Source organism: Conger conger, chromosome 13 (genome assembly GCF_963514075.1).
Source record: "Conger conger chromosome 13, fConCon1.1, whole genome shotgun sequence".
Taxonomy (NCBI): domain Eukaryota; kingdom Metazoa; phylum Chordata; class Actinopteri; order Anguilliformes; family Congridae; genus Conger; species Conger conger.
In genome coordinates this window covers 31,242,069-31,267,580 of record NC_083772.1, presented here as the reverse complement: position 1 = coordinate 31,267,580, position 25,512 = coordinate 31,242,069, and the positions used below count along the sequence as shown (strand labels likewise).

General features: G+C 44.8%; 1 protein-coding gene across 1 annotated transcript in view; it reads left to right on the top strand.

Moving 5' to 3' along the window:
• The window catches only part of mecom (MDS1 and EVI1 complex locus), a 137,302-nt gene that overhangs the window by 87,212 nt on the left and 24,578 nt on the right, over nucleotides 1–25,512 (top strand). Inside the window, exon 3 of the mRNA XM_061217114.1 lies at nucleotides 23,514–23,648. Within this exon, the coding sequence (XP_061073098.1) occupies nucleotides 23,514–23,648 (135 nt within the window). The remainder of the gene's footprint in view (nucleotides 1–23,513; nucleotides 23,649–25,512) is intronic.

Genomic DNA, 25,512 nt, shown 5'->3' with positions numbered 1-25,512 from the left:
GCCCCGCCCCGCCCGGGAGGGCCCCCCCGCGCCCGGGTCCCGCCGAGGAAAGCCTCGCCGTGCCGTTATCAGCACTCCGCCCATCTGCCCGGGCCCGGCCGCACATTAGCGTCTTTGTCTGGGGGTGCGTCTGGGACGTGCGGGGGTACCCAGGGGCAGAGGGGAGAAAAACGACACTCTGGCTCGTTAAATCATCGCGCCTCCGAGTGGTAAAAGACATCCTGTTGAGGAATAAAGAATGTGGGCGGCCATGGCGGCTCTATGAATGGCTGTTATTATAAGCGGCCACCGGCTCACTTTTCTCCTTAACGGCCCGAATAGAATATCGTCTGCTTAACTCCCAGTCACATCCATGAGTTAAGAGCAGCGTTTGTGTCAACATGGTTAGTGCTGCTGTAAACATGTTGGTAATGTCCTCTTTGTTGGTGCAAATATGTATATATATGGAGTGTATATATGGAATGTTGGTGTAAATTTATTGATAGTATGGGCAGTTGTAACGGTGTAACTTGGTTTACATTTGGTCAGTGTTGGTATGAACCTGGTGCAGCTGTAAACATGTGGTTGGTGTAAATCTGGTTTAATGTTTCACTGGGAGTAGTTGCCTGAAGAAAGCTACTTTCAATTACCAGTCCATTTTTAAGTGATCTTAGGCAGAACAGTGGATAGAGCAGCAGCGTGGAGCAGTGGTTACAGCAGCAGAGTGCTCAGAGCAGCAGTGTGGAGCAGTGTAATTATAATGATCATCATAATGACAATGAATAAAATCAATTTTACATTGACTTTTTTCAATTGCTTTTTTAAATGAATTTTACACAAATCTGTGGCTGTTGAGTTCAAGTTAAATATGACTCCAAACAAAACTCCACAAAACGCCAGAGGAAGTAACTGCTAGAAACTGTGAGCATAAATGAGTTTAATTAAGATTTTAATAAACATAAATTAGCACACTTGAAAGCAGTGGCCCTTTAAAAAGGGGGATGAACGCTTTAATGTCTGGTGCATGCAGCCTCTTATAAAAGCGATAAAATGTTTACAGTCAAAGTTTTGTGATTCAGATCAGAATCGTGTGTTTGTGTGAGTGCCAATTATACTGTACTACTTTACATTATTGGCATTTAGCAGACGCTCTTATCCAGAGCGACGTACAACAAAGTGCATACCCATAACCAGGGATAAGTTTGAAAGACCCTAGAGGGAAGTACAATTTCCACTACTTCACTCTGTGAACAGAATGTCCATACCCAGACTTCACACTAGCTCTTCCACTACAGAAATAACCGTTTTTTGGGAGAAAGAGCTAATGCAAATTTACAGAGAACGGACATATTTATAAAAAATAACGGATCTGACAGGGACAGACTGAGAAGAAATGGTAAAAAGACAGGGAGCTGGACAAACGCCAAAAAGCGGTGTACCTTTTTCCGGATGAGTCTGAGGTGCCGAGTTATGTCAAGGGATTAGTTTATAATTTTAAGTGTTGTTATTTTCTCTTGTTGGGAATGTCCCTGTATCTGTCCCTGCTATTGACTGTCCCAAAAGGTGAGTCCAAAGATGATTAGAACCTGCCCTAAAACAGACTGGAGTCCAGGATTCAAGAGCGACCGTGTGAACACGCCTGGGCTGTATGTTGTCAAAACACAGAGAGAGATGCACTTGAACACCGTGGGCTCCCTGTCACAGTTATTATAAACTGTGAAGTTTTCCCCTCTAATGGCTGAAATGTGAGACTTCACCTCTTCACGGACACTGTAAGTGCGATGCGCGGTCTGTCAGAGCGACCGTGATAAGACTCCCGCTTACTGTGCAGAAGCCCTGGTGGGAGAGAGGGCTTCTGGTAGCCCCTCCATTACCCCCCTCCCCACCTGTATGTCTGGCTCCAAGGGGTCCTTTCTTTTACTCCCCATGCAGTGCAGGCCTTCCCTGCTCCTCGAGAGGGAGTCTCTCTGAGCCGTCATGGAGGAAAGGGTGTCAGGTCTGTGGTCTTTTAGATGGCATGCACAGCATTTTTCGGTGGTGGGGTGAGGGGGAGTGGGTTGAAGGCGACCTATCAGCCAATACTTTTGGAATGCTCTGGCCATTTTAGTTTCGTTCTCTAGTGAGATCTGTGGAATGCGACTCTTTACACCCGTGTGTCCATCTTGACAGCACTGTTAAAGTGATATTATGAGGCTGTAATTCTGCACCTCTGAGTGTACGCTGTACCAATCTCCTCACCCACTGCGCTCATGTCACATCAGCTAGAGGCTCAAATGGACAGGTATACAGTGCCCTCCATAATGTATGGGACAAATGCATGTTTTTTTTTTTTTTTTTCTTTGACTCTGTTATCCTTAATTTGGCTCTGTTATCCTTAATTTGGCTCTGTACTCAACAATTTTAGACTTGTAATCAAACAATTGACATGTGGTTAAAGTGGACATTCTAAGCTTTTATTTAAGGGTATTTATGTAAATGGCAGTAGGATTCAGGTCACATATCCTTTCCAAGCAATGGCTGCTTGAAGTCTCTGACCCAGAGACATCACTAGTTGCTGGGTATCTTTTCTGAGAATGCTCTGCCAGGCCTGTACTGCAGCCATCTTCAGCTCCTGCTTATTTTGGCAGTTAGTTGCCTTAAGTTTTCTCTTCAGCGTATGAAGCACATGTTCAGTTGGATCCGATGACTGACTTGGCCATTCAAGAATGTTCCTTTTTTTGGCTTTGAAAAAGTCCTTTTTTGCTTTAGTTGTATGTTTGGGATTTGTTGTCTTGCTGTAGGATGAAGCACCATCCAATGAGATTGGTTGCATTTGCTTGAACCTGAGAAGATAAGATTCTTCTATTGACTTCAGAGTGAATTCTGCTACTGCTATTCACAGTGACATCATTAATGAAGACAAGTGGACCAGTACCCACAGAGCCATGCCTGCCCAAACCCACAACCTGATGTTTCACAGATGGGGGGGGGGCGCTTTTGATCTTGGCAGTTCCTTTTGCTCTCCCTATTTTGCCCTGGCCATCACTCTGGATCTAGGTCTGTCTCATGTATCCATTAGACCTTTTCCCAGAACTGTGCAGGCTCTTTTAGGTACTACTTAGCAAACTGTAACCTGGGCATCCTGTTTTTGTGGTTAACTAGTGGTTTGCATCTTGTAGCATAGCCTCTGTATTTCTGTTCAGTCTTTTACTGACTGACACATCCACAGCTGTCTCCTGAAGACTGTTTCTGATCTGTCGGAAAGGTATTTGGTTTTCTTCATTATGGTGAGAATTCTTCTGTCATCAACTGTTGAGGTCTTTGTTGTCTTTGTTGTCTTTGTTGTACGTCGCTCTGGATAAGAGCGTCTGCCAAATGCCAATAATGTAATGTAATGTAATGTAATGTCCTTCCTTGGCTTACTAGGCCTTTTGTGACTACTAAGCTCACCAGTGCTGTCTTTCTTGGTAAGCCTAAGCTCTGCCTTATGTCTTTGACTGTTTTTCTTCCTAACATTACAAAGTGTACTCTTTGTGAATCATCCAATGGTGAAGTGACCATTAATGATCTCACACCAAAGGCTGTAAGGGCTTATCATTTGCAGAGGATATGATTGTAGAGGACATCAGATAGAGGAATGTGCAATGATAACTTTTAATTATTACACTGAAGTCTTGGGTCAGCCAGCGGTCACCTTTTTGCCCCAACTTCTCAATTAATGCCAGAAAACACATACCCCCGCCCAACCCCCCCAGTCCCGTGGTGTGAAGGTGTGCAGTGATCAGTTTGACGGGCTCTGTGAGGACCAACATTAGGTTGTGGGTATCTGTGAGAAACCACTCAGGCTTCAGCCGTCTCCATCAATACCTTAATTCATCAGCACTTTAAGGTCACCAAACTCAAATATTTGCTCTGCAGATATTTAATATTTATGATGATGAAAACAAATATTGCCCTGAAGACTGAGTGACACGGTGGGGTCAGAGCGTGGGCTTCACCTGGAGAGTGTGTGAGGGCCTGTGGGCCACAGATGCCTCTGTCATAGGGCCCGCCCTCTCTCCTCTGCCCCGTCCACATCAGAGACCTGTCTGTTTACACACAACACACACGCAAACGCATCCAAGTCTCGCAGACTTCTTACGTGTGTGTGCCTGTGTGTGTGTGTGCCTGTGTGTGTGTGCGAATGTGTACGTGTGAGAGCATGTCTTTTATTGTGTGTGTTTGTGAGTTAGTGTGTGTGAGTGTTTGAGCATGTCTGAGTGTGTGTGTGCGGATGTGTTCATTGTCAGTGGGTGAGTATGAATGTGCATACTTGATGAAAGTCAGTGATTGGGGTTATCTTTTTCTAGTGCTTCATATTCAGTTTCAAGTGTGCGTGCTCTGTCTTTGAACTGCACAAAAGTCCCCCCCACCCCCCCAGCCCTGACCCCCTAGTGTGACCCCCCAGCGTTATGACCGAGCGAGCCAGAGCGGCCTGCTACCTCTCCTCCACACAGCTGTCCCCCCTTTCTTTCTCTCTCTCTTTCTTTCTCTCTTTCTTTGTCTTTGTTCCATTGATAAGTTATTGTGCAAGTGCTTGGAATGTACACAGTGAGAGAGTCTCTGCCCAGCTATTGTCCTTTATCACAAACAGTACACCTCTCTTTCTCCCTCTCCTTCTGAAGTGTGTGGGGAAGGAAAGGAGAGGGAAAGAGAGAGAGAGGGGGAAGAAAGGCAGTCACAGCAGACTGGTGATCAGAAGGAGAGGAGACAACATCGGGTGACTCACCGCACTTCACACTCTGGGAGAGAGATACGGACATACAGATGTACTCAAGGAGAGAGCAGATGTTACCGTGTGTGTGTGAGAGAGAGAACGAGCGAACGAGAGGGAGAGATAGGGCGAAGACAGCAATGAGTTAGAGTTCAGTAAATCAGTCAAAGAACCCCCCCCCCCCCCTTTACCTGCTCATTCACTCACTCTTTTCAGGGATTAAGTGCAGAGGGCCTACAGCACACCTGCATGTTTCAGCTCAATAGACAGGCTGTAACCTTATCTGCCGCTTTGTGTCTCCGTGTCTGATACGAACAAATTGCGCATTGTTTAGGACGCGGAGAGATTACCGTAGGAGGGCAAAGGGCCCGGAGGCTCGCTCGCGCATTCCTGGGGTGTGTGCCTGATACAGCCAGTGTGCAGGCTCTCAGAGAGACATTACATCCGCTATGGGCCTCTGCCACACCACCGCTACCTATCTGAGGTACCAGCGCTGCGGATCTCTGACTGGAGAGGGCCCCGTTTCACGAAGCAGGATTACTGAGTTAGCTGGATAAGTGCACCAAGTAACACCTGGAACACTCCTGATTCTGGAACATGGACTGAAGGAAAAATAGCTGTTCTGGGTCTTACTCAGCACAGTTATCCAGCTAATTCAGTAATCCTGCTTTGTGAAATACCTCCCATGATAACTAACTGATCTTTCACTAATTCCAGCTACTAATCTCTGACATCACAGTCGCTAATCTCAGACTCATCACAGTTACTGTATGACTTTTGAAAGCTACTTAACCCACAGGGGGCAGCCTGTAGCCTAGTGGCTAAGGTACATGGCTGGAACCCAGAAGGTTGGTGGTTTAAACCCTAGTGTAGTGCGCAAGGCCCTTAACCCCACATTGCTCCAGGGGGATTGTCCGCTGCTTAGTCTAATCAACTGTAAGTCGCTGACTCACCACTGCTGCTGATCTCTGACTCGTCACTGCTGCTGATCTTAGCATCAGTTTTTACTGCTGCCTATATAGCCCCAAGCCCAGCGGCCAGCAGGTAATCATTAAGCAGTCAAATATTCTGTCAAATATTCTTAATAATGGCACCTCATGACAAAACCCAAACAAATTAGACCTCTGTTCTCGGGGTGAAAATCGGCGGGGTTTATTTCTGAAACGGCCCTTCGGGTTTCCGACTGTTACTCGCAGACACGTTCAGAGTCGGGACCGGACTCGGCGGAGATTGAGTTACTGAACAAACGGGGGAAGCCTTCTAAACGTGGCTGATATTTGCGCATTAAGTTATTCTAGCTCACGCTTGCACGCCTGCGCTCTGGGTGGCTAACACGCAGCCTGTGAAGGCTACGGCACGGTCAGGGTTAGGTACACAGCCTCACTCTCTCTGCTCCGCGGCACAGCGGCAGGGCCGGGGAAAACTGTCCTTTTATTTAGTCAGCCTCTCTTTTTTCTGACGTTTCAGACGTTATTTTCTCTCTAAACACGCCATGGCAACAGACAAAGAACAAGGACGAGAACAACCGCTTCCAAGGCTGTGCGTGTGCCAGCAGTCTGTGGACAGCGTTTCGTAATGGAGCCCTGGGTTTATGAAAATGAATGTTTTTGCTATATGACTCATATTCGCATTGTTTTGTAGCATCTTGCTGGTTTTATTGTGTTTGTGAATTATGTATGTTTGAAGAGTTGGTTTGTGTATCTGTATGGAGCGGGGTCTGTAATTACACTCACTTGAAGTTTTTCAGGCTATCTTTGTACATCTTCTGTAGGTTTTGTTGGTGTATAAGTTTGTGTGAAGTTTTGCTGTGCTTGTTTAGGTCTATACATGAGCAGCTGGAGTGTAATTATGTGTACAGTATGTGTGGAAGAATGTCTGTGTGTGTGTGTATTCTCCTATGTGTGTGTGTATGTGTGTGTGTGTGTGTATGTGTGTGTGTGTGTGTGTGTGTGTGAGTGTGTGTATGCGAGTGTGTGTGTATGCGTATGTGTGTGTGAGTGTGAGTGAGTGAGTGTGAGTGAGTGTGTGTATGTGTATGTGAGTGTGTGTGTGTGTCTATGCATGCGTACGTGTGTGTGAGTGTGAGTGAGTGAGTGTGAGTGAGTGTGTGTGTGTGTGTGTGTGTATGCGTATGTGTGTGTGAGTGTGAGTGAGTGAGTGTGAGTGAGTGTGTGTGTGTGTCTGTGTGTGTGTGTATGCTCCTATGTGTGTGTGTACTGTATATGTGTGTGTGTGTGTGTGTGTGTGTGTGTGTGAGTGAGTGTGTGTATGCGAGTGTGTGTGTATGCGTATGTGTGTGTGAGTGTGAGTGAGTGAGTGTGAGTGAGTGTGTGTGTGTGTGTGTGTGTGTATGTGTATGTGAGTGTGTGTGTGTGTCTATGCATGCGTACGTGCGTGTGAGTGGGTGTGTGTGTGAGAGCAGAGCCCATGTGTGCTCAGGGTGGTGTCTTTGCTCTGTTATTCAGATTGAGGGGAATTAGCCTGGGGGAATATCAGAACAGACAGTTGCCCTTGTAAGTGAGCGTCGGAATATAAATACCTCTGTTTCCAATTATAGCCGGCGCTGATGATAAATGCTTGTGAGTGGCGGGACAATAGTACACAGGCTGACTGCTGGCTCCGGCACGGTGCCGGGGAGGGGGGCGGGGGGCGGTATTCCGAGCAGGAAGCCATGAGCGTTCCCGCTGAATAATCCCCGGGCGGAATGTGAATGAGAGGACAGGGGAGACCTGGAGGAGCGCGGGGGCTTCTGCGAGCCGCGTATTTTTAGGCTCCTGTCCTCGGAGAATGTTCTGACAGGGCGCCGGGGGCCTTGCCCTGCCCGTCCTGAACAGTCTGCGGGGCCCCTGAGCTCCCAGCCCTGCGGTCAGACCGGCTGTCCAGATGGGCCTGGGTGTCACTGTTGGCCCTGGGGTTCCACTTCCTTCTGAGGCGTAAGGGGCCCCTCACACTCCGCAGTAACCTAAATCAGCGTGACACACAGAAAAATGTTCAATGTGAAATGACTCTTGTGGAGTGTATACCATCCCTGTCGGACTCAGAAGATCTCACAAGGCTTTACAGTATAGGGGGGAATCTCACCACAGTTGTGTACTCATCTGGGTGATGCACAGCAGAAATATTGCACAACACTGCCAATACAGTATTTCATAGGTTCCAATATACCAGACAAGCTTAGAAAAAAGCATATAAAAAAACGTGAATTCAAAACAATTATATATTTGACCCAGCTTTGACCAGCAGTGATTCACCTGAGAATCATACCTGCAGCCTTTGAGTTACCTTAATGCAACCGTTAACTCTGCATGTCCACCACAGGACTTAAATTAGTGACATTTCTGTGCAGTACAGTCACTGAACTACTGTGCCACAAAGCAGACGCTATGAAACACAATGGGAAAGTGTGATGAAGGCTGAGAACCTGTGAAACATCCACACTACAATTCCCAGCATGCAAATGTGCCTGTATGAAATAATGCTTCATGACTGTGGAAATCGGGCCAGTTGATTGTGTAGTCAAAAACGTGGGCTGCTGGATCCCTCTCCAAAAACTGAGAAGAGTGGTTCAGCTGGGACGTGTTACGATCCTAGCGTAGCTTGTATAGCCATTGATAAATGTTGAAAACAGCAGGCAACATAGCTCAATCGCATGTAATTACAAACGGCCCTGTACTGTACGGCGTGTATTGGCAAAACAATCTAGCAGCTGCCTATAAAAACTGTATTTTATTGTGGGAATCATAACAGGGGATGGTGCTGAACTGAGAGGAGAATAGCAGACGGTGGCTGAACCCGCAGGAGTGTGGTCACTGGGCCTATTGACGGATCACCGATGTTAACTCACCGTGAGCAGCTCCAGACTGCTCCCTGCCCTGAACCCGTTACAGATTTCCTTTGCAAATCTGCCTCCTCGGGAGAGGTGCAGCGATTGGCTCGGGTTTTGCATTAGCATTAGCATTAGCATTAGTGCCGGCGCTGGTTCTCTGGTCCCCGCGGTAACGGGGACTGAAACCCTATCGGGTTTCATCACCCAGCCGTGCCCTGCTGCCCTTGCCCTTGCCCTTGCCCCTGCCCCTGCCCCGGCCTGGCCCAGCCTGGCTGCCCCCGGCTCTGGAGCTCAGGGCACGCAGATGGGCTGGGCTCTGGTTCTTCTGAGGGCCTCCACCCCCCCCCCCACAAAAGTGCCAGGGGCTGAGACGGAGTGACCCTAATCTCTGCTAACGCTAAGAGAGGGTAGGGAGGGGGGGAGCCCCAGTTTGTTCTAGCTGGTGTGCGTCGCTACTGTGCAATCTGCTCAGGTCTCTCATTTCTCCTGGGTTAATTCAGAGCCGGTTTGTTTGCTGCTCCTGAAATTGCTCTGTGGCTTGTTCCACTGCAAGCTGTGCTTATGACCAGATTGGAAATTATGTAAAGCAGGTCACTTTTGTTAAATGGGTGTATACGATGTGAATAGTATTTACACAGAGAGACTTACTGAAAGTCTGCCTCTCCCCATTTGCATAACAGTGACCGGCATGTGATGGCCCGGTTTTAGTTCTGTTTTTTGTTTTCGGTCTGTGAGTGTGCATGTCTGTCTGCATGTATCAGTATGTGCACATGTATGTGTGTGTTTGTGTGTGTGGACATGCATGTACGTGCAAGTGCACCTGTGTTAACACGTGTGTTCATGTGTACTTGTTGATGTGTGTGCATGTGTGCATGTTTGTGTGTGTGTGAGAGTGCGTGTGTGTATGTGCCTATGCGTGTGTGTGTGTGTGTGTGTGTGAGAGAGTGCGTGTGTATGTGCCTATGCGTGTGTGTGTGTGTGTCTGTGTGTGAGAGTGCGTGTGTATGTGCCTATGCGTGTGTGTGTGTGTGTGTGTGTGTTATGTGTTATGAGGGATTGATTAAGGTAGAGTAAACAGGAAGTACAGCAGGCAGAGGGAGGTCGCGCTCAGGCTGGGAGTATGCAGTTCTCTGAGAGGCTGAGGGGCCAGCAGCGCACCAATCAGGAGGCCGGAGGGGGAGGGGTCAGGGGAGCCCGCTGAGCTGGCTGCCGTTTACCTTAAATGGGGAGGTAATGAAACCCCCCCCCCGGCCCACACCTGCGCCAGGTCCACACAGCCCCTGAGAGTGCCCGGCTGGCAGGACGGAGAACAGCTTGAGGTGGTCACTTCCGTTTAGTTCCCACACCGCGGCGGGAGACCAGAGCTCGCCGGCGGAATGAAAGCCAGCGAGAGAGAACGGGACAGCTCCCGGGACGTGCGCGCGTGCGCGTCTGTGTGTGCATGTGTGCGTTTATGTCGGTGTGTGCGTTTAGCACGTGTGTGTTTCTCTGGCTACCTGCCACATCTGGTACCTTCACGCCGGCCCACTTGGCTTGGCCGAGCCTGACGGGTGAGCGCTCAGTTTGAGGTGCAGATGAGTTTGGGTGGGGGGGTGTGATGGCGCCCCATGGCAGGGGGGACTCGTGCGCCACTTCAAAGCGGAGCTGCTACGGCGCGGGCGCACAGGATATTGGGCGCCACGCTCAGCGATCGCGGCCCGTTCGGGCCCAGGGCCGCTCCCGTGCGGGGCCCATTAGAGCCTAAACTGGTACTAATGAACCCGTTTCCTGTACAAAGCCCGCGGCCCTCTCGGGAGACTCCCGGCACCCTCCGGGGCTTAATAAGTCCTGAATCCCAGTTAAGACGCGGGGATTTATCCCGGATCCCGGACCGGTTCCAGCGAGAGCCCTGGAAAAGTTAATTACGCATGATTAATGGAGTATTTTCCCTGCAGTGATATCTGAGACAGGACAAAGCTGTCACGGGCCTGTCGAGCAGAATGGGAGCTGAATGAGTATTTATGTGATGGCATGTGATAGCCCTCCTCTCACCAGCGCCGGCACTCATCAATCACAGCCGCTGCGCGCAGAGCTGGGAAATTGGTCTATCAGCACGGCCGCCCCCACACCCCTCCTTTCAATCAGCCCCCGGGCTACAATGCTTCTTTAGCTCCCAGTCCTGACCAGCGCAGGGGTCAGCGCGGGAGCCCGGCCCATCCATTACGGCTCTGCTTTCTCCCTGGCAGCCGGACGGCGGGGTTCTATTAAGAGCGACGGCTTTTCAGCCCTGAGATTACAGCAGAGCCGGGTCCTCAGTGGCCCCCGCGACACACACACACACTCTCTCACACACACGCTCACATACATACACATATACACACTCTCTCACACACGCTCACATACATACACATATACACACTCTCTCACACACGCTCACATACATACACATATACACACTCTCTCACACACGCTCACATACATACACATATACACACTCTCTCACACACGCTCACATACATAGACATATACACACTCTCTCACACATGCTCACATACATACACTTACATACACATATACACACTCTCTCACACACGCTCACATACATACACATATACACACTCTCTCACACACACTCACATACATACACATATACACACTCTCTCACACACGCTCACATACATACACATATACACACTCTCTCACACACACTCACATACATACACATATACACACTCTCTCACACATGCTCACATACATACACTTACATACAATATACACACTCTCTCACACACACTCACATACATACACATATACACACTCTCTCACACATGCTCACATACATACACTTACATACACATATACACACTCTCTCACACACACTCACATACATACACTTATACACACTCTCTCACACATGCTCACATACATACACATATACACACTCTCTCACACACACTCACATACATACACATATACACACTCTCTCACACACACTCACATCCATACACGTACATACACATATACACACTCTCACACACACACTCACATACATACGCATACATACACATATACACACTCTCTCACACACACTCACATACATACACATATACACACTCTCTCACACATGCTCACATACATACACATATACACACTCTCACACACACACTCACATACATACGCATACATACACATATACACACACACACTCACACACATACACATAGATACACTCCTATACACACAAACACACACTTACACATACACATATACACACACACTCACGCACACATACGTATACGGAAAACATACGCGCACAGACACAAACATACACACATACACACATATACACACATACATACACATACACACACACACATATACACACACTCACACACATACACATACATACACTCCTATACACACACACACTTACACACATACACAAACATACACACATACACACATACATACACACTTACACACAAGCGCTCTCTCTCACTCTTCTCTGTTTTCCACCTCAGCGGTATGTGTTCTTTGTTGGGTTGTTGAGTAGCCCTCGCACAGGAAGAAACGTGGCCAGGGCGGAATGAACCGGAGGGAGTATTAGCGACCCTTGACCTGTGTTCTGTTAGGATGTGGATGGCTACACTTCGGTCGTGGTTTGATCTTGCAGACGGAACGGCGTTTAAACGCGCCCTCGGGCAGTGCATCTCCGTCCTGCACCACCATAAGGAGAATCTCCCAGAAACCCCAGAGCACCTAATCCCGCCGGGACCCCTCCAATGTAATCAACGCCGTCCGCCGCAGATGACATCATAAACACAGGTCCCCGCAGATGACATCATAAACACAGGCAGGCACAGATTACATTCGCACTCCTCTCTTGTTTAAGAAGCTCATTTGTTTTCGCCGGCAGAAGAGCCTCTTCATTTACTGGATATGTGTTAGCACTTGAGAGAGCGGCGGAACACTGGGGGGGGTCGCGACCCCGGCTGAATAGATGAGGGTCTTCCTGTCGAGGTGAGAGAGAGAGACAGCGCTCCTGTCAAACAAACAGAAATTGAATACGTTGTGTTCTATCAGGATGTCCACAGAGTGTACACACTGTCACCGCCTGATTACGAATATCTTCGCTTCTATAAACAGGCCGGCCGAACAAATTGCTCACAGAGTAAGAGTGAGAGATGCGGGGAAGGTGGGATTTTCTCAGCATCGGTCAGGAGGAGGCTGCTTTTCTAGAACTTTGGTCTGGGGGGGGTATGTGTTTGGAGTGGGTAAAAGGGGGGGTTTTGGTGGTTGAGTTTCTCACTCTCTGATCATTTGGAGCTGGCAGCCGTGCTGTGGGTTAATGAAGTTGGAATGCCTCTCAGGGCCAGAGTGGTCAAAGCCAACTTCCTCTAAATCAGCAATGGTTTTATAGTGCTTCTTCTGTTCGAGTCCGTTTTGCTGACGTCTGACAGAGAAGTGTGTTTTTGTGTAAACATTGCGTGTAGATCACTGATTTCTTGGGTTTTTGTGCCCTCTTTAATGTGTGTGCACCTGTGAGTGTGAGTGGGTGTGTGGATGGATGTGTTTCCAAATTAATGACTCTGTAACGACGAGTGTGTGTGTGTGTGTGTGTATGCATGCGTGCCTGTGTGTGTGTGTGCGTGCATGCGTGCCTGTGTGTGTGTGTATGCATGCGTGCCTGTGTGTGTGTGCATGCATGCGTGCCTGTGTGTGTGTGTGCGTGCATGCGTGCCTGTGTGTGTGTGTGTATGCGTGCGTGCCTGTGTGTGTGTGTTCATGTAGTATATGTACATGCCCTCTGTCCACTTGACCCTGATATACTCTCTTTTTATTTATTTTACTACTATTAATACAGCCATGTGTAGACAGCATCAGCTGTATAAGTAGTAGTGAAACAGTGGATATAACATGTAATGCACTTGGGAGAGAGTGCCCATGATGAGAGTCTCCCATTCGAGTAGCATGTGATACTGATGTACACCCCTTCGCCCCCTGCTTCCTCCCACCACACCGGCATGGCGGCATGGCGTTAGAGTCACACTTTCCCCGGCCCCAGGTTTGGGCGGTTGGGCGGTTGGGGCGGGCAGGGGGGGGCGGTTGGCATCTCTCAGACACTGCCGGGAGAAATGGTGTGGTCATAGTCGAGCGGCGCTCCATTATTTCGCTCAGAGACACACATCGATCCGCCTGTCCCTGGTGACGAGACGCGGAGCGTGATTGATCCCCGATTCAGCCCTTCACAACAGCGCTCCATAAACAGCAGCACACACATCATAAAGGCTGATTTATCCCCGGCCCGCCCCGGCCCCCGCGCACAAAATTACCCCAAAACCGGGGGGGGGGCATTACAATGATCGGTGCTGAATTAAATAAGCCCTGAATGTGTCACTCAATCAGCTATGACAATTTAAATGCGCTTGTGTATGATTACTGAAAATCCTTCGATTGGCTTCTCATGCTTGCTTTTGAGCATGACTACAGGAACAGTATATTTGGGCTTTGTGGAAAACAGTACAGAGGGTGGAATTACTGATCCACAATTAGTCTATTTAGTGATCTAGTAGCTTGGATGTGCCCATCTACAATAGGGAGATCATTCATTGGTGTGTCCTTCAGTTAATGTGGTAATCCACTAAGCAAATCTGGTAATACCCTCTGTATGTTTATGTGACCGGCAGCATAGATTTAGTGGAGTTGGTAATCCACAGAACTGGATTACTTCCAACTGGCCGTGGGCTTCTAGCAAAAGGGATAATAATAGAAATTTGAGGGATATAATAGAGGTGTTATATGTTGTTGAAGGTTCTCTTGAATGACTCGTTTCTGGTTGTTGTGACACAGGCAGCCGTCCCAGAGTTCCCTCACTGCCAGTGTTAAACTGAAATCATTGGTTGGCCACTGGTGTCCTGTAAAGCCACGACATGTATTTGAGGATTTTGAATACAGGTTTTCCTACATTCTTTATTGAATTGAAGGCTGCCTCAGGTTTGTGTGTTGTTTATAGGACAGCTTGGGCTTTAAATCAGACTTACTATATGTGCAGAAGAATCAGAAAAAACACACACAGACTAGCACACACATACATTCATGAAAATACTCTCACACATGTAAAGTATATACACACACACACACACACACACACACACACACATTCACACACATGCTCTCGCAAACTCGCACATATACCAGAGCACACACACACACACACACACACACACAGACACAGACACACACATACAGGGTAAATTATTGCACACTATAAAGTGCATTGGTCCACTTAGAGCCTTCATTTGAATTGCCCATTTGAGTGTCATTTCAGCCCAGTCTCTCTGTAACAGAGGAACAGTACAGTCTGCACTGTGGGACTGGGAGCCAGCTCCTCTGTGTGCTCCTCTTAAGACAGTCATATCACAGATTGAAACGTTCAAAGGACAGCCAGGGTCAGGTACTTGGCTTCACAATGACCCGCTATAGGTTTATGTACTGCAATCACCTCCGCAGTGCCAGAATAAACTCTGGAAAAATGTCCATTTATTAGGTGTTGCATATTGAGCATAGAGGTCTGTGGTAGAATGTGCGGTTTGGATTTACGTATTCTGAGTGCGGTGGTCTCCTCCAGGGGAGTCCAGGAAAAACCTCCTGTCCTCTCTGCATGTCCTCCTCTTCCCCTTCACACCTCAGCAGCCACGCACACGCGCCAGTTCTCCCTATGTGTGACTCTCCTCCGCATGCATACCTGCGTCTGTGTCACACCGTGACCCCATAACCCCACTCCGCGTGTAACTACGCACGCGCTCTACATACAGCACGTTCTTCCCAGCTGTCTGTATTTCAAAATAAAATAAAATATTTACATCTTACATTCAAAAACACCTTTTTCCGTCTTATTTTCCTTCACACTTTTTGATTATCATATAATGTGGAGTAGATGACTGGTGGAGTGTGCTGTAACGTTCTCGCGTTCCGTGCTGGAGTGATGGATACACAAAGCATTCCTAAGCACCTGTTGTTTTTTTGTTTTTTTTAATTACATCACTTTTACCGTGCATCGTTAGACGAGTTACAGTTTAAAAAATGCTCTAAATAAAATAAAATATTGAATTGCTAGATCTAGCACCAAAGGTTAATATTGAACCGGTCTGTGTTGTGGCTTTATGGCAAGCGGGTCTTGCGTGGGAGTGCTCCGCCGAACATGTTAAACCCCCTGTTGCCCACGCGGGACGCTCCAGGCAGGACGCTCCAGGCACAGAAATCATGCCTAGTGGGCATTTCCCCATTAAATATTAGCCGTTCCATTTACTATGGTCTATTAGGATTATGCAATTGCTGGATCAAGCGGTATGTGCTTCAAGCAATCCCAGACAGCCTAATGAAAGTAACGAAACTCCGCTTCACGTTTTAAGTAGCCCACTCCTGTGTTGTTTTCCACCGTTTCTGCATTAAAGGTGAAGATGATATCTAATGGCGTTTAAGAAGCAATTTGTTCTCCCTATAGCAGTAAACAAAATACACTAATTACAACCACTTCAACCCGGGGGGGCTTGTTTAAGTTTCCAGCATGTTCCTTGTGTAGGCGCTTTCCCCCCTACTAAATTTATGTTTTAAAAACGTTACCTTTGACTCGGTGTCGGACTTTATCGCACCCCGTGGTCCACACACACTGTGCTCTGTGTTCGGAGGCGCTGAGGAGGAAGTATTTGTGATGATTACAGTCTCTGACTTCTCTCTACCTCTATAAATCCCCTCCACACAACATTCCTGCAGCCCGGCTTCAGAGAGCTGCGCCGAAACACACGAAAAAAGACACTTCAACGAATACATTTTATACAGGATATTTTCAACAAGAGTCTCTCTTTCTGGGGTGATAATTGATACCTGTATGCTGCACGTAATTGAAGCAACTCTGTCTTACGAACCATACGAACCCATGTTTGTGTTTGTACGAACAACCAACAAACCTTTGAATAATAAAGTGCTAAAGTAGTTACGGAATCATTCAATTTCATTTGATTTGTACGACCATAATATGACACGTTTAAACTTATAGCAAGAGTCTATTATTTTGGGCACTAGTCACTGTAATATTGTGTGTGTGCCTATATCTGGAGTTGCGAAATATTAAAGGTGTTCAATGAGTTCGGAATTTTAAGTCTCCAAAGTTTTTCAAAGTGCATACAGCCACAAATCTTGGCAATTGTAATTTCTTGAAAAACAGTCCTTGCAGTTCGTCACAGGAAGTCGAGACCCAGACTGTGACGCAGACTGTTCAATTTCAGATGTTCTTTAGTTTTTCATGTCTTATGATTTCACTGCTCGGATGTGTTGTTTTATTATATATTTTAAGTTTTGGGGTCGCACTGAGAAAAATGTTCAGTGTTAAATCAACTCTTACACATGCTCTCTATTGGACCCACACTGTATGTGCTCTGTTAGAGTTTAATTAACACTGGACATTAACCTACCCTAAGGATGAAATGCGCCCATCAGATGTCAATGGAGGAGGGGGGTTAAAAGACCAAGTAGACAGTGCAGAAATGATGAGGCACTAATTCAGAAAACACACAGGACCCTCTTCTTGAAGGCCAGAGATTTTTTTTTAGGAGATCTGCCTCTCTCGGAATGCCTGGCTGACCCCGGCAAATGAAAATAATCAAAAGTAATTAGAAGTGCGCTGGTCTGGTCGTGAGAGCCCCGAGCGGGAGGGTAAACATGGCGGGTGCACTGCGCCACTGGGACGGGCCGGGCGGAGGCAGGGGTGCGCTGACCTTGTCCACATAAAGCCGTGATTTATGAAGTGCAGGGCACAGCAGCGGGGCTCCTGTCTTCTCCTGGAGAACCAAATTACTGAGGTGGAGATTAACACGCGCTCGCTACGGGCCTACTTCCAGACCAGGGAAATTTTTTATTTACATTTTTCCCCTTTCATTTCCTCCCCTTTCTTTTAATGGTAATTGGCCCGCGAGGAAGCTGCCCCTAAACTGTAGATTTTTAGAAGAGAGGGTCTGTATAACGCTGAGAACTTTCGGTTTGCATGCACACGCCACAGATGCCTCAAAAACGTGTAGCCTACCCGAACTCATGTTGTAATTATATTTGAATAGGGTATTTATACAGGTCAACCATACTACTATTACAACAAATACCCTATATATTTACTGCCCTATATTTAAAATAGGTCAATTATTACAACAAACACCCCAGAATTGTAATTAAAACATTTATTTGCAACTCCTGTCAACGACTGTTCCAGCCAGAAGTATTTTGAGATAGTTAATGTTATGACAGCATATACTTTTGCCATGTACAGAGAATTCGGGTACTTTTTAATGAGTCTTTTTTTAATTATTATTCATTAATTATCGGGGACAATTAGGCTACGTATTCCTTTTCACAATACGCGCGTGTCATGCTATATGCAGCCTTTCTTTATTATCCAACACGGCTTGTGTTTTGTTTCCCTGTTGTATCATATATCTTATCATATCATATTGCATGATATATTGTTTTAATTCTGTTTTCATAATTTGTTTCAGGTGAGAACAATTGATTGAGAATATAAGAGATTATAATTCCAAATGTAGCCCCACATACAGATGACAAGATTACACTTAAACGTAGATTTTTGCGTTGGCGCTAACGAGTTCCGGAATGTGTGCTGTTATATAACAAACAGTAGCTACATTGTATTACTCTCAATTTCGTTTAAAAAGCTAAACAGGCATATGCTGTAATGTCACAATGTTGTATGGTGTAGTGCACATATTATTGAGTAGTAGGTTAAGTGTTGGCTATTTGTTTTAATAACTTTTTCTTTGACTTGATTGAAGCATCCTGCATTTAAAATACATTGTTTAGTGTCTCCGGTCTGTGGGAGAACAGGATGGCCACTTTATGGTATTTTAGCTCTTCGCGTGTGTCAATGGGAGGTCTCAGTCAATAAATAGCTGAAGTATTTCATGCTGATGTAGCCATGATATATTTTTCTCTTTTTTCCTGGAGGATACGGTGGAATGCTCCTTAGACACAGGGTTTCCATTCGAGCGGCTCTGGGGCTTTAAGGAAGCCGGGGAAGGCACGTTGTTTCTCGGCGTCAGCTTTCACCCTTCTGGGAATATTCTCCATAAAGCGGTAATACCTTAATAGACTGCCTAATATGCAGACTTAATGCGTGAAACAAAAGCTATAGTTTATAACTTTTCAAAAACAAGACAAACGTAGTTGTGCACAATAGTTCGAGTGAAATAAACATTCAATTGAAAGACATTGAATGTTTATTAAACAGATGAGGCATACATAAACTCGAATCACAATTAGCATACCCTACGCTTTCTATAGACATGCCAAAACTTAATGCGACAGTGTTTATTTATATATTTATTTACTTACTTACTTAGCCTGCTTACTTTTTCACAAATGTAACTTTAGAACAGCCGAAACAAACAGCCATACGAATAAGTGGACATCAAAACCCATGAAGAATTTGATGGTACATAAAATAAATAGGCTATATAAATTATTTCCGAAAGCGTCTTGTTTAATGACCAATTAAAAAAAGAAATGGAGCGCAATTTTAAAAGGGAATAGTAAACTCCCCCCAGCAGGTTTTTTCGCTGTAATTTGTTGATAAACAGTTGTTACATGCTGGTATGTTAGATGGTTTAACTTTAATGTGTGTGCGTGGGGGGGTTGTAAGACATTGTAGTATCGCGGAGGATTAGAAATGAAAGAAAATATGCAAACATAAAATCTTTTTCGCTTTAGGAATTGTCATAGATATTTTGTAGAGTACGTCTGTAGCCTTTATCAATTGTCTTGCCAATAAGATAACACATTTTCTTTTCAACTTGATATATCTGACTGTGCAGTCCATTATCAGTCGTTCGGGTGATTTTCAGTTCAAAGCTATACAACTACTTTTTTTTTTCATATTCCATTTAGAAATGTTAGGCCTGAGTATAGATAATGTTAACGTACGGCACTCTTCGAGCGTGAAAGCTGTGACTCCGCCACCACAACCCCACCCACCCGATTTTCTCACGGACGTAGGTTGAGAATTCTGTAAATAAAAAGTCTTAACACTCATGTAAATAACCATGAATCCACCAAATTACACCCCCACCCCCACGCAATAAAGCGTCTCATTAATATCTGCTTGCACGGTATAATACAGTGTTTCATTTGAACTCTGCTCCCAAAAGTTTTAGTCAACACAGAGCGCCACCTCCCGGCAGCCACTTCTGCCTGCACTGACAACACGGGCCCCAGTCCTATCAGTTTTACCCCAATTTACCCCGGACCTGGTACTGATACCACAAAACCTTTTGTTTATCCACCAACGTTTCCTCCTTTTCAGAAAGGGCTGAACAGTCTCTATCAGAATCCTCGATCAGCCCTGCAGAGTCCGCGCGCAATCACTTTCCCAGATTACTTGTATTTAATACACAATGAATCATAAAACAAATCCCTCATCCTGACAGGAAGAAAATAGAACAGCTCATAGCTCGAGCTTTCCCAATTTATGGCTAAATTAAAAAAGGTTCCAACAATGGACAAGTCGAGGAAAGGCAGGAAATCAATGGCCGGCGAACCGGGGTCTCTTTTCGGTTCTCAAGCTGTGCAGAGTATGGGAATCTCTGGCGAGGTCCAGCTTATTTACACGTGATTTTTCCTGTCCTTCCTACGTTTGCGCTGCGATTTTCAAAAACAATGGGCATTATCTGAAATAGAAGTTCAATGCCACAGATAGCGGGCCACGGAGACAAATTAATCATCTTCTCCTCGCTTCCCCCCCCCCCCAGACAAGCTTGAGAACTGAACTCTCATCCCTGTGTGTAGCCTACTTCTTCCAAATTATTTTCCCAAGATCTAAACATGCAGTTTTTTCACTGTAAAAACATGATTTCTGTTTGAATTTAAATGTATTATTTATAGACTATAACTGCATTTAGGCTATGGTCACCGACATATCTATGTGGTTTTAAATCTTATATATGAACATTATACATTATGAATTATGAATAATGAATCACAGGTTTAAAAAAATCATAACGTGGAATGGAATCCGTAATTTTAAATGTATGACATTTATTCATTCAAAATGTATACCAAATGTTGACGATCTCTATAAAGCTCCTTTGATTGCTGCCTATGGAGATTCAGGGGAGATATGTGCTTGTTCACCTGTGTGTCCCGCAGTGTTGCGCTGGGGGGTCACGGGAGTGGTCTTCCTCTGCCGTGCAGCAGGTGTAGTAGCCCAACACTTTTGGAAAGCCAGGAGATGTCATGTTTAAGTACCATTGTTTTAACGGTCACACCAGAAATGTAACAAACTTTTTGGGAGCGTGGGGGGAGGGGGGGGTTTTCTCAGCATCATGTTTGGGTTTGGACCCCCAACTCCCCGGCCCACACACATGCACAAAGACACACATAAACACAGACAAACACACACGCACGCATACGCACGCACATACACACACATTTGAACATGTGCAAGATATCTTGCATGGTTGTATCAACCGATAAAAAAATTTGGGGAAGATGCATTTGTAGTCGATCCAATAGGACCCTGTCACGACCTTTCCCTGACCTCTCCTCTCCATGCGGGCTGCTGTCACTTTAAAAATTTACTGAGAGGAGCGTCGTTCAACTTCCGATCGCGGACAGGCAAGATAGCCCGGGCTGCGTTGCTCTGTATGGATGGGCGAGCAACATCCTCTTTAAAGAGACAGTCCGTGAAATAGAAACACGCATAACACGGGACGGGACGCGAAATAAGGTGGGCGATCCTGCTATTTCACTATCACACGGTGAAAAAAGGAAAAGGGCACTCCCCGTCCGCCCTGCAGCGGGACACCTGGGAGTTTCACTGAGGGACGGACGGCTGGTCTGGGATGAAGTTGGAAGTTAATGTGCCTGGGGATTAACTTGATTTTCAGTTGACAATAAGAGAGAAAGTGAAGAAAGCCCGTGGGTGTTAAAAGAGTAAGAAAAATACCCAGTTCCGAAATCTCAGGGTATTTTTTAAAACGACAGTGGGACTTTTAGCCATCATTTGCGATCAGTTTGATTATTTTTTCTCTTCTTCGCGACTGAAGTTTTTTGTCTGTCTGGAAGTTTTTATGACCCTCTGTCCTGTTATACCGGTGATATTGCGAGTAGCTAATCTAACGCAAAATTAAGCGACCGACTGATCACGGTGAGTTGTAGCTGTTTTTCCTGGTTTTAAAGCAGTCTACCGGCTCACAGTCAGCCTGCTTTGAACTTCAGTTGTGACAGAATGATACTAAATTCATCTTTCATCGACATTATGTTAAATCAACAATTGTGCCTGTACAAGTGTAATGTAAATATTATTTATGATTATTTAGACAGAAAAATTAGACATTCAAAATTGTATTATTATTATTATTATTATTATTATTATTATTATTATTATTATTATTATGTTTTATGTACTGTATTTGTTTTACATATAATTGTTATGTGGCTCAGAACAGCGAAAGGTGGCTCAGAACAGCAAATGATGGCTTGTTGTATCATCGTATCTTTTGGAAAAGCTATTGCTATTGTTTGTGGACACGGAAACTTTTGGTGTAATACAGTTGTTTTTTTTTAATTACTCGTCTATGTGTACGCTAAACTTCGGTTACTTATTCTGTTTTATGTTAGATTTAAATCGTTTACAACGCTTGCTGTTTTATCTTGTTTCTTAACGTAATTGTTGTTATTATTATTATTATGTTATTATGACTGGAATAATTGCCTATAATAATTTTTAATATATATATTTTCGAACTTATTTTTCGTCCGTGTAGTTAATATGGTAATATTTATAGTCTACCTTTCTTCTCGTAAAAAACTATGATATATTTTCTATAGTGAAATTTTTCATGCAAAAGAAAATACTATTTACCTAATTAAAATATATTTGTCAAATTAATGTGACTGAAAATGCTTTTGTAACTATCTAGATTGTATACTGTGTATTCTTCGAGATTTAAAAAATGCAATTAATCTTTTCGATTGAAAATGACAAATTTTGTTATAGGGTGGGGGTGGTTACTTCGGGTAATTTGCTCGAGGTAATAGACAAATGCGTGGTTAGTAATTATGCAGAGAGAGAGAATCGCCCTAAAAGGCAAGGTTTTCGCAATATTTAACACAAATAGTTTTCTGCGAGTTAATGGTCTGAAACGACTCGATTGAAAGTGACTCAATTTGCATGCTCAGGGGTTAGATAAACTCTGCAGACACTCTCGACACCCTTGGCCCTTCTAAGGTTCACAGATAAGGCGCTTTTGTCTGATTCAGACTGGCCATGAAAACATAGGTTATTTCACTGAACCGTGTTCAACGCGAGTACCCATCACCCGTGAACATGTTTAGAAAGGTTTTCTAGAAAGTTAATTTCTTATGTCTTAGTCTTATGAAGTTTCAACCTTAGGAAACAATACTATTTTAAAATGTAATGCTGTTTAATTGCAATAATAATGAGTAGCCCCTCTTTGTGATTTAATTTCATGTTTTATTTTAAGTATATTTTAGCTGATTTAATAATGAATGTGTTTTTGTCATATTCATGTCATGCAAATTGCCATGCTCTCAGATTGTTCCTGGATAATGTCTTGTTTACAATGACATAATTATAGAATTGTTCAGAAGGTGTTAAAATATAATTTATGATAGTGTACTTTCTGTATCGCTTTTAAGGAAGCATTTACCAAGCTGAGCTTTTTTTATTTTTTATTTTGAGAGAGAGATTGTTGGAAATAATAATGAAGTTTGTTGGTGTGTGTCTGTTTTTGAGGGCGGGTACATGAGAGTGTGTGCCATGGTGTATGTTTAATTGTGTGTGTGTGTGTGTGTGTGTCAGGTTGCACAGTTTGCCCTCTCGGTGGGAGGTATGCGGTTTGCCAGTGAGGACACAGTAACCTGTGCTGATAGAGATCGGTGTGTGATGCATATCTCTGTCTCTCTGTGTGTGTTCAGGTCCTGGATGAGTTGGGCCATGTGAAGTTCTGCTCGAGTGCCAGCCAGCCTGATATCAGGAGCTGGCTGAAGCACGTCCAGTTCGCCCCGCTCGCCCACCAACACAACCTCGCTGCGTGCCAGAGAGAGGACCAGGTATGTGAGGAGCGTTGTGTGTGTGTGTGTGTGTGTGTGTGTGTGTGCCCAGGAGTGGCCTGGGGGGGGAGGCATTGCGTGACCTCCTGCCCCTGCTCACTGTAGTGTTAAAAGGTATTGTTGTGATCAAACACAGACATTATCCTGCCTTATTATTCACCACCGCATGCAGTGTGAGTGTGTCTGTGCATGTGCGCGCGTGTGTGTGAGTGTGTGTGTGTGTGTGTGTTGGAGTGAGAGAGAGAGGGAAAATGAGAGAAAAAGAAAAGAGAGACAGTATGTGTTGATTCTTCCGCACACCTTGCACACTAATAATGAACAGAAATATTTGAGGAATGCAGCAATCCTGTTTTCATCACTCCTAGGAGAAAATGTCATTTTGCTGCTAGCATGAATTGTGTTACTGATTCATTGGATTAGAAGTTGGAGGCCGCACTTCAATTGCTCATATGGATATGGTCACATAATTCCATTTTCATGCATCCTATATTTTAGCAGATTGTCAAATACAGTACTTGGTGAGATTGGTTATATTTATGTTTTAGTTCACTTACCTTTATATAAAGTGAAATCATGCTTCTGCTGGAGTTGCAAAAGCAGTCATTTTACATTTACATCTTACAATACTGTAGTTATTTTTACAGAACCATGTAAAAGTTAAATCGAATACGCACAACACCACATTCAATGACATGTGAATAACAGGAAACACATAATGGCTATGTGTGCTCACATTCCAGAAATAAAACAGGCATCCATGTCAGTGCATGAAGAAGTGGAGGAATTAGTCTGAAAGAAGATACGCTAACAAATTAACGCAGCAAATAAATACTAAATAATCAATCGCTATAGTCATCATAATAGCTATTTAGTCATGTAGTGATGATTAAGATTATGCTGTTATTTCTCCTGACAATAATTCTGATACAGAGTATTATTATTATTATTATTAAACTATAATAATACTATCATTGTTGTTTCATGCTCCACATACACTTGCACTACTTCTACTGCTACAGCATTACTAAAACAGCCTTTACCATAAGTATATGAGAAGTAAAACCTTTACTATAAGTAGGTGTGAGAAATTAAAGTGCAGTCGCCATAAGTATTTTGAGACAAAACATTATGCAACCTTTTTAATTCAGCGTGGAGTATCAGCATGATTAGGCTGAGCTAGAACACAGAGCTCCATGTCTCATTAAGTCAGACTTCACTTCATATAACACACAGCCTTCTAAGCGTTCAGTGATTTCAGTGAACTGATCAAGTGGTTATGAAGTCTATGATAGAGCAAATGCAGTTCATCTAGTGCTTAGGTCAGGACCCTTATCTGTGTTCCTACTTCTCCCAGTTGATTGTAGTTTCACTTGTGTGTTTGTCTGTGGGTGTGGGAGCATGTCTGTGTGTGTGGGCCTGTGCAGTTTGTGTGTATATTTGGTATGTATGTGTGTTTGTGTATATAATTATATTGTGTCTGCATGCGCTGTATGTGGTGCATTGGCGTGTGTGCATGTATATGTGTGGGGCTGTTCATCTGTGTGTTTGTGTATTTGCGTGTACATATGCATGTGTGAATGCATGTTTGTGCATGTGTGAGAGCATGTGTCCTTGTATGTGTGTGGGTGTTTGTGTTTAGGTGAGTACGTTTGGGTATTTTTCTGTATAGGTATATATATGCATATGTGTGAGTGTGTGTGTTAGTGTGTGTTAGTGTGTGTGTGTGTGTGTGTTAGTGCGTGTGCTAGTGTGTGTGAGCTGGTCCTGCTAAAGAGGAAAGGTGTGGGTGGTGAGGTATGTAGCTCAGGGGAAATGGAGATAACACTGTTATACAGCTGTGAGTCTTAAAAGGGAAAACTTTGAA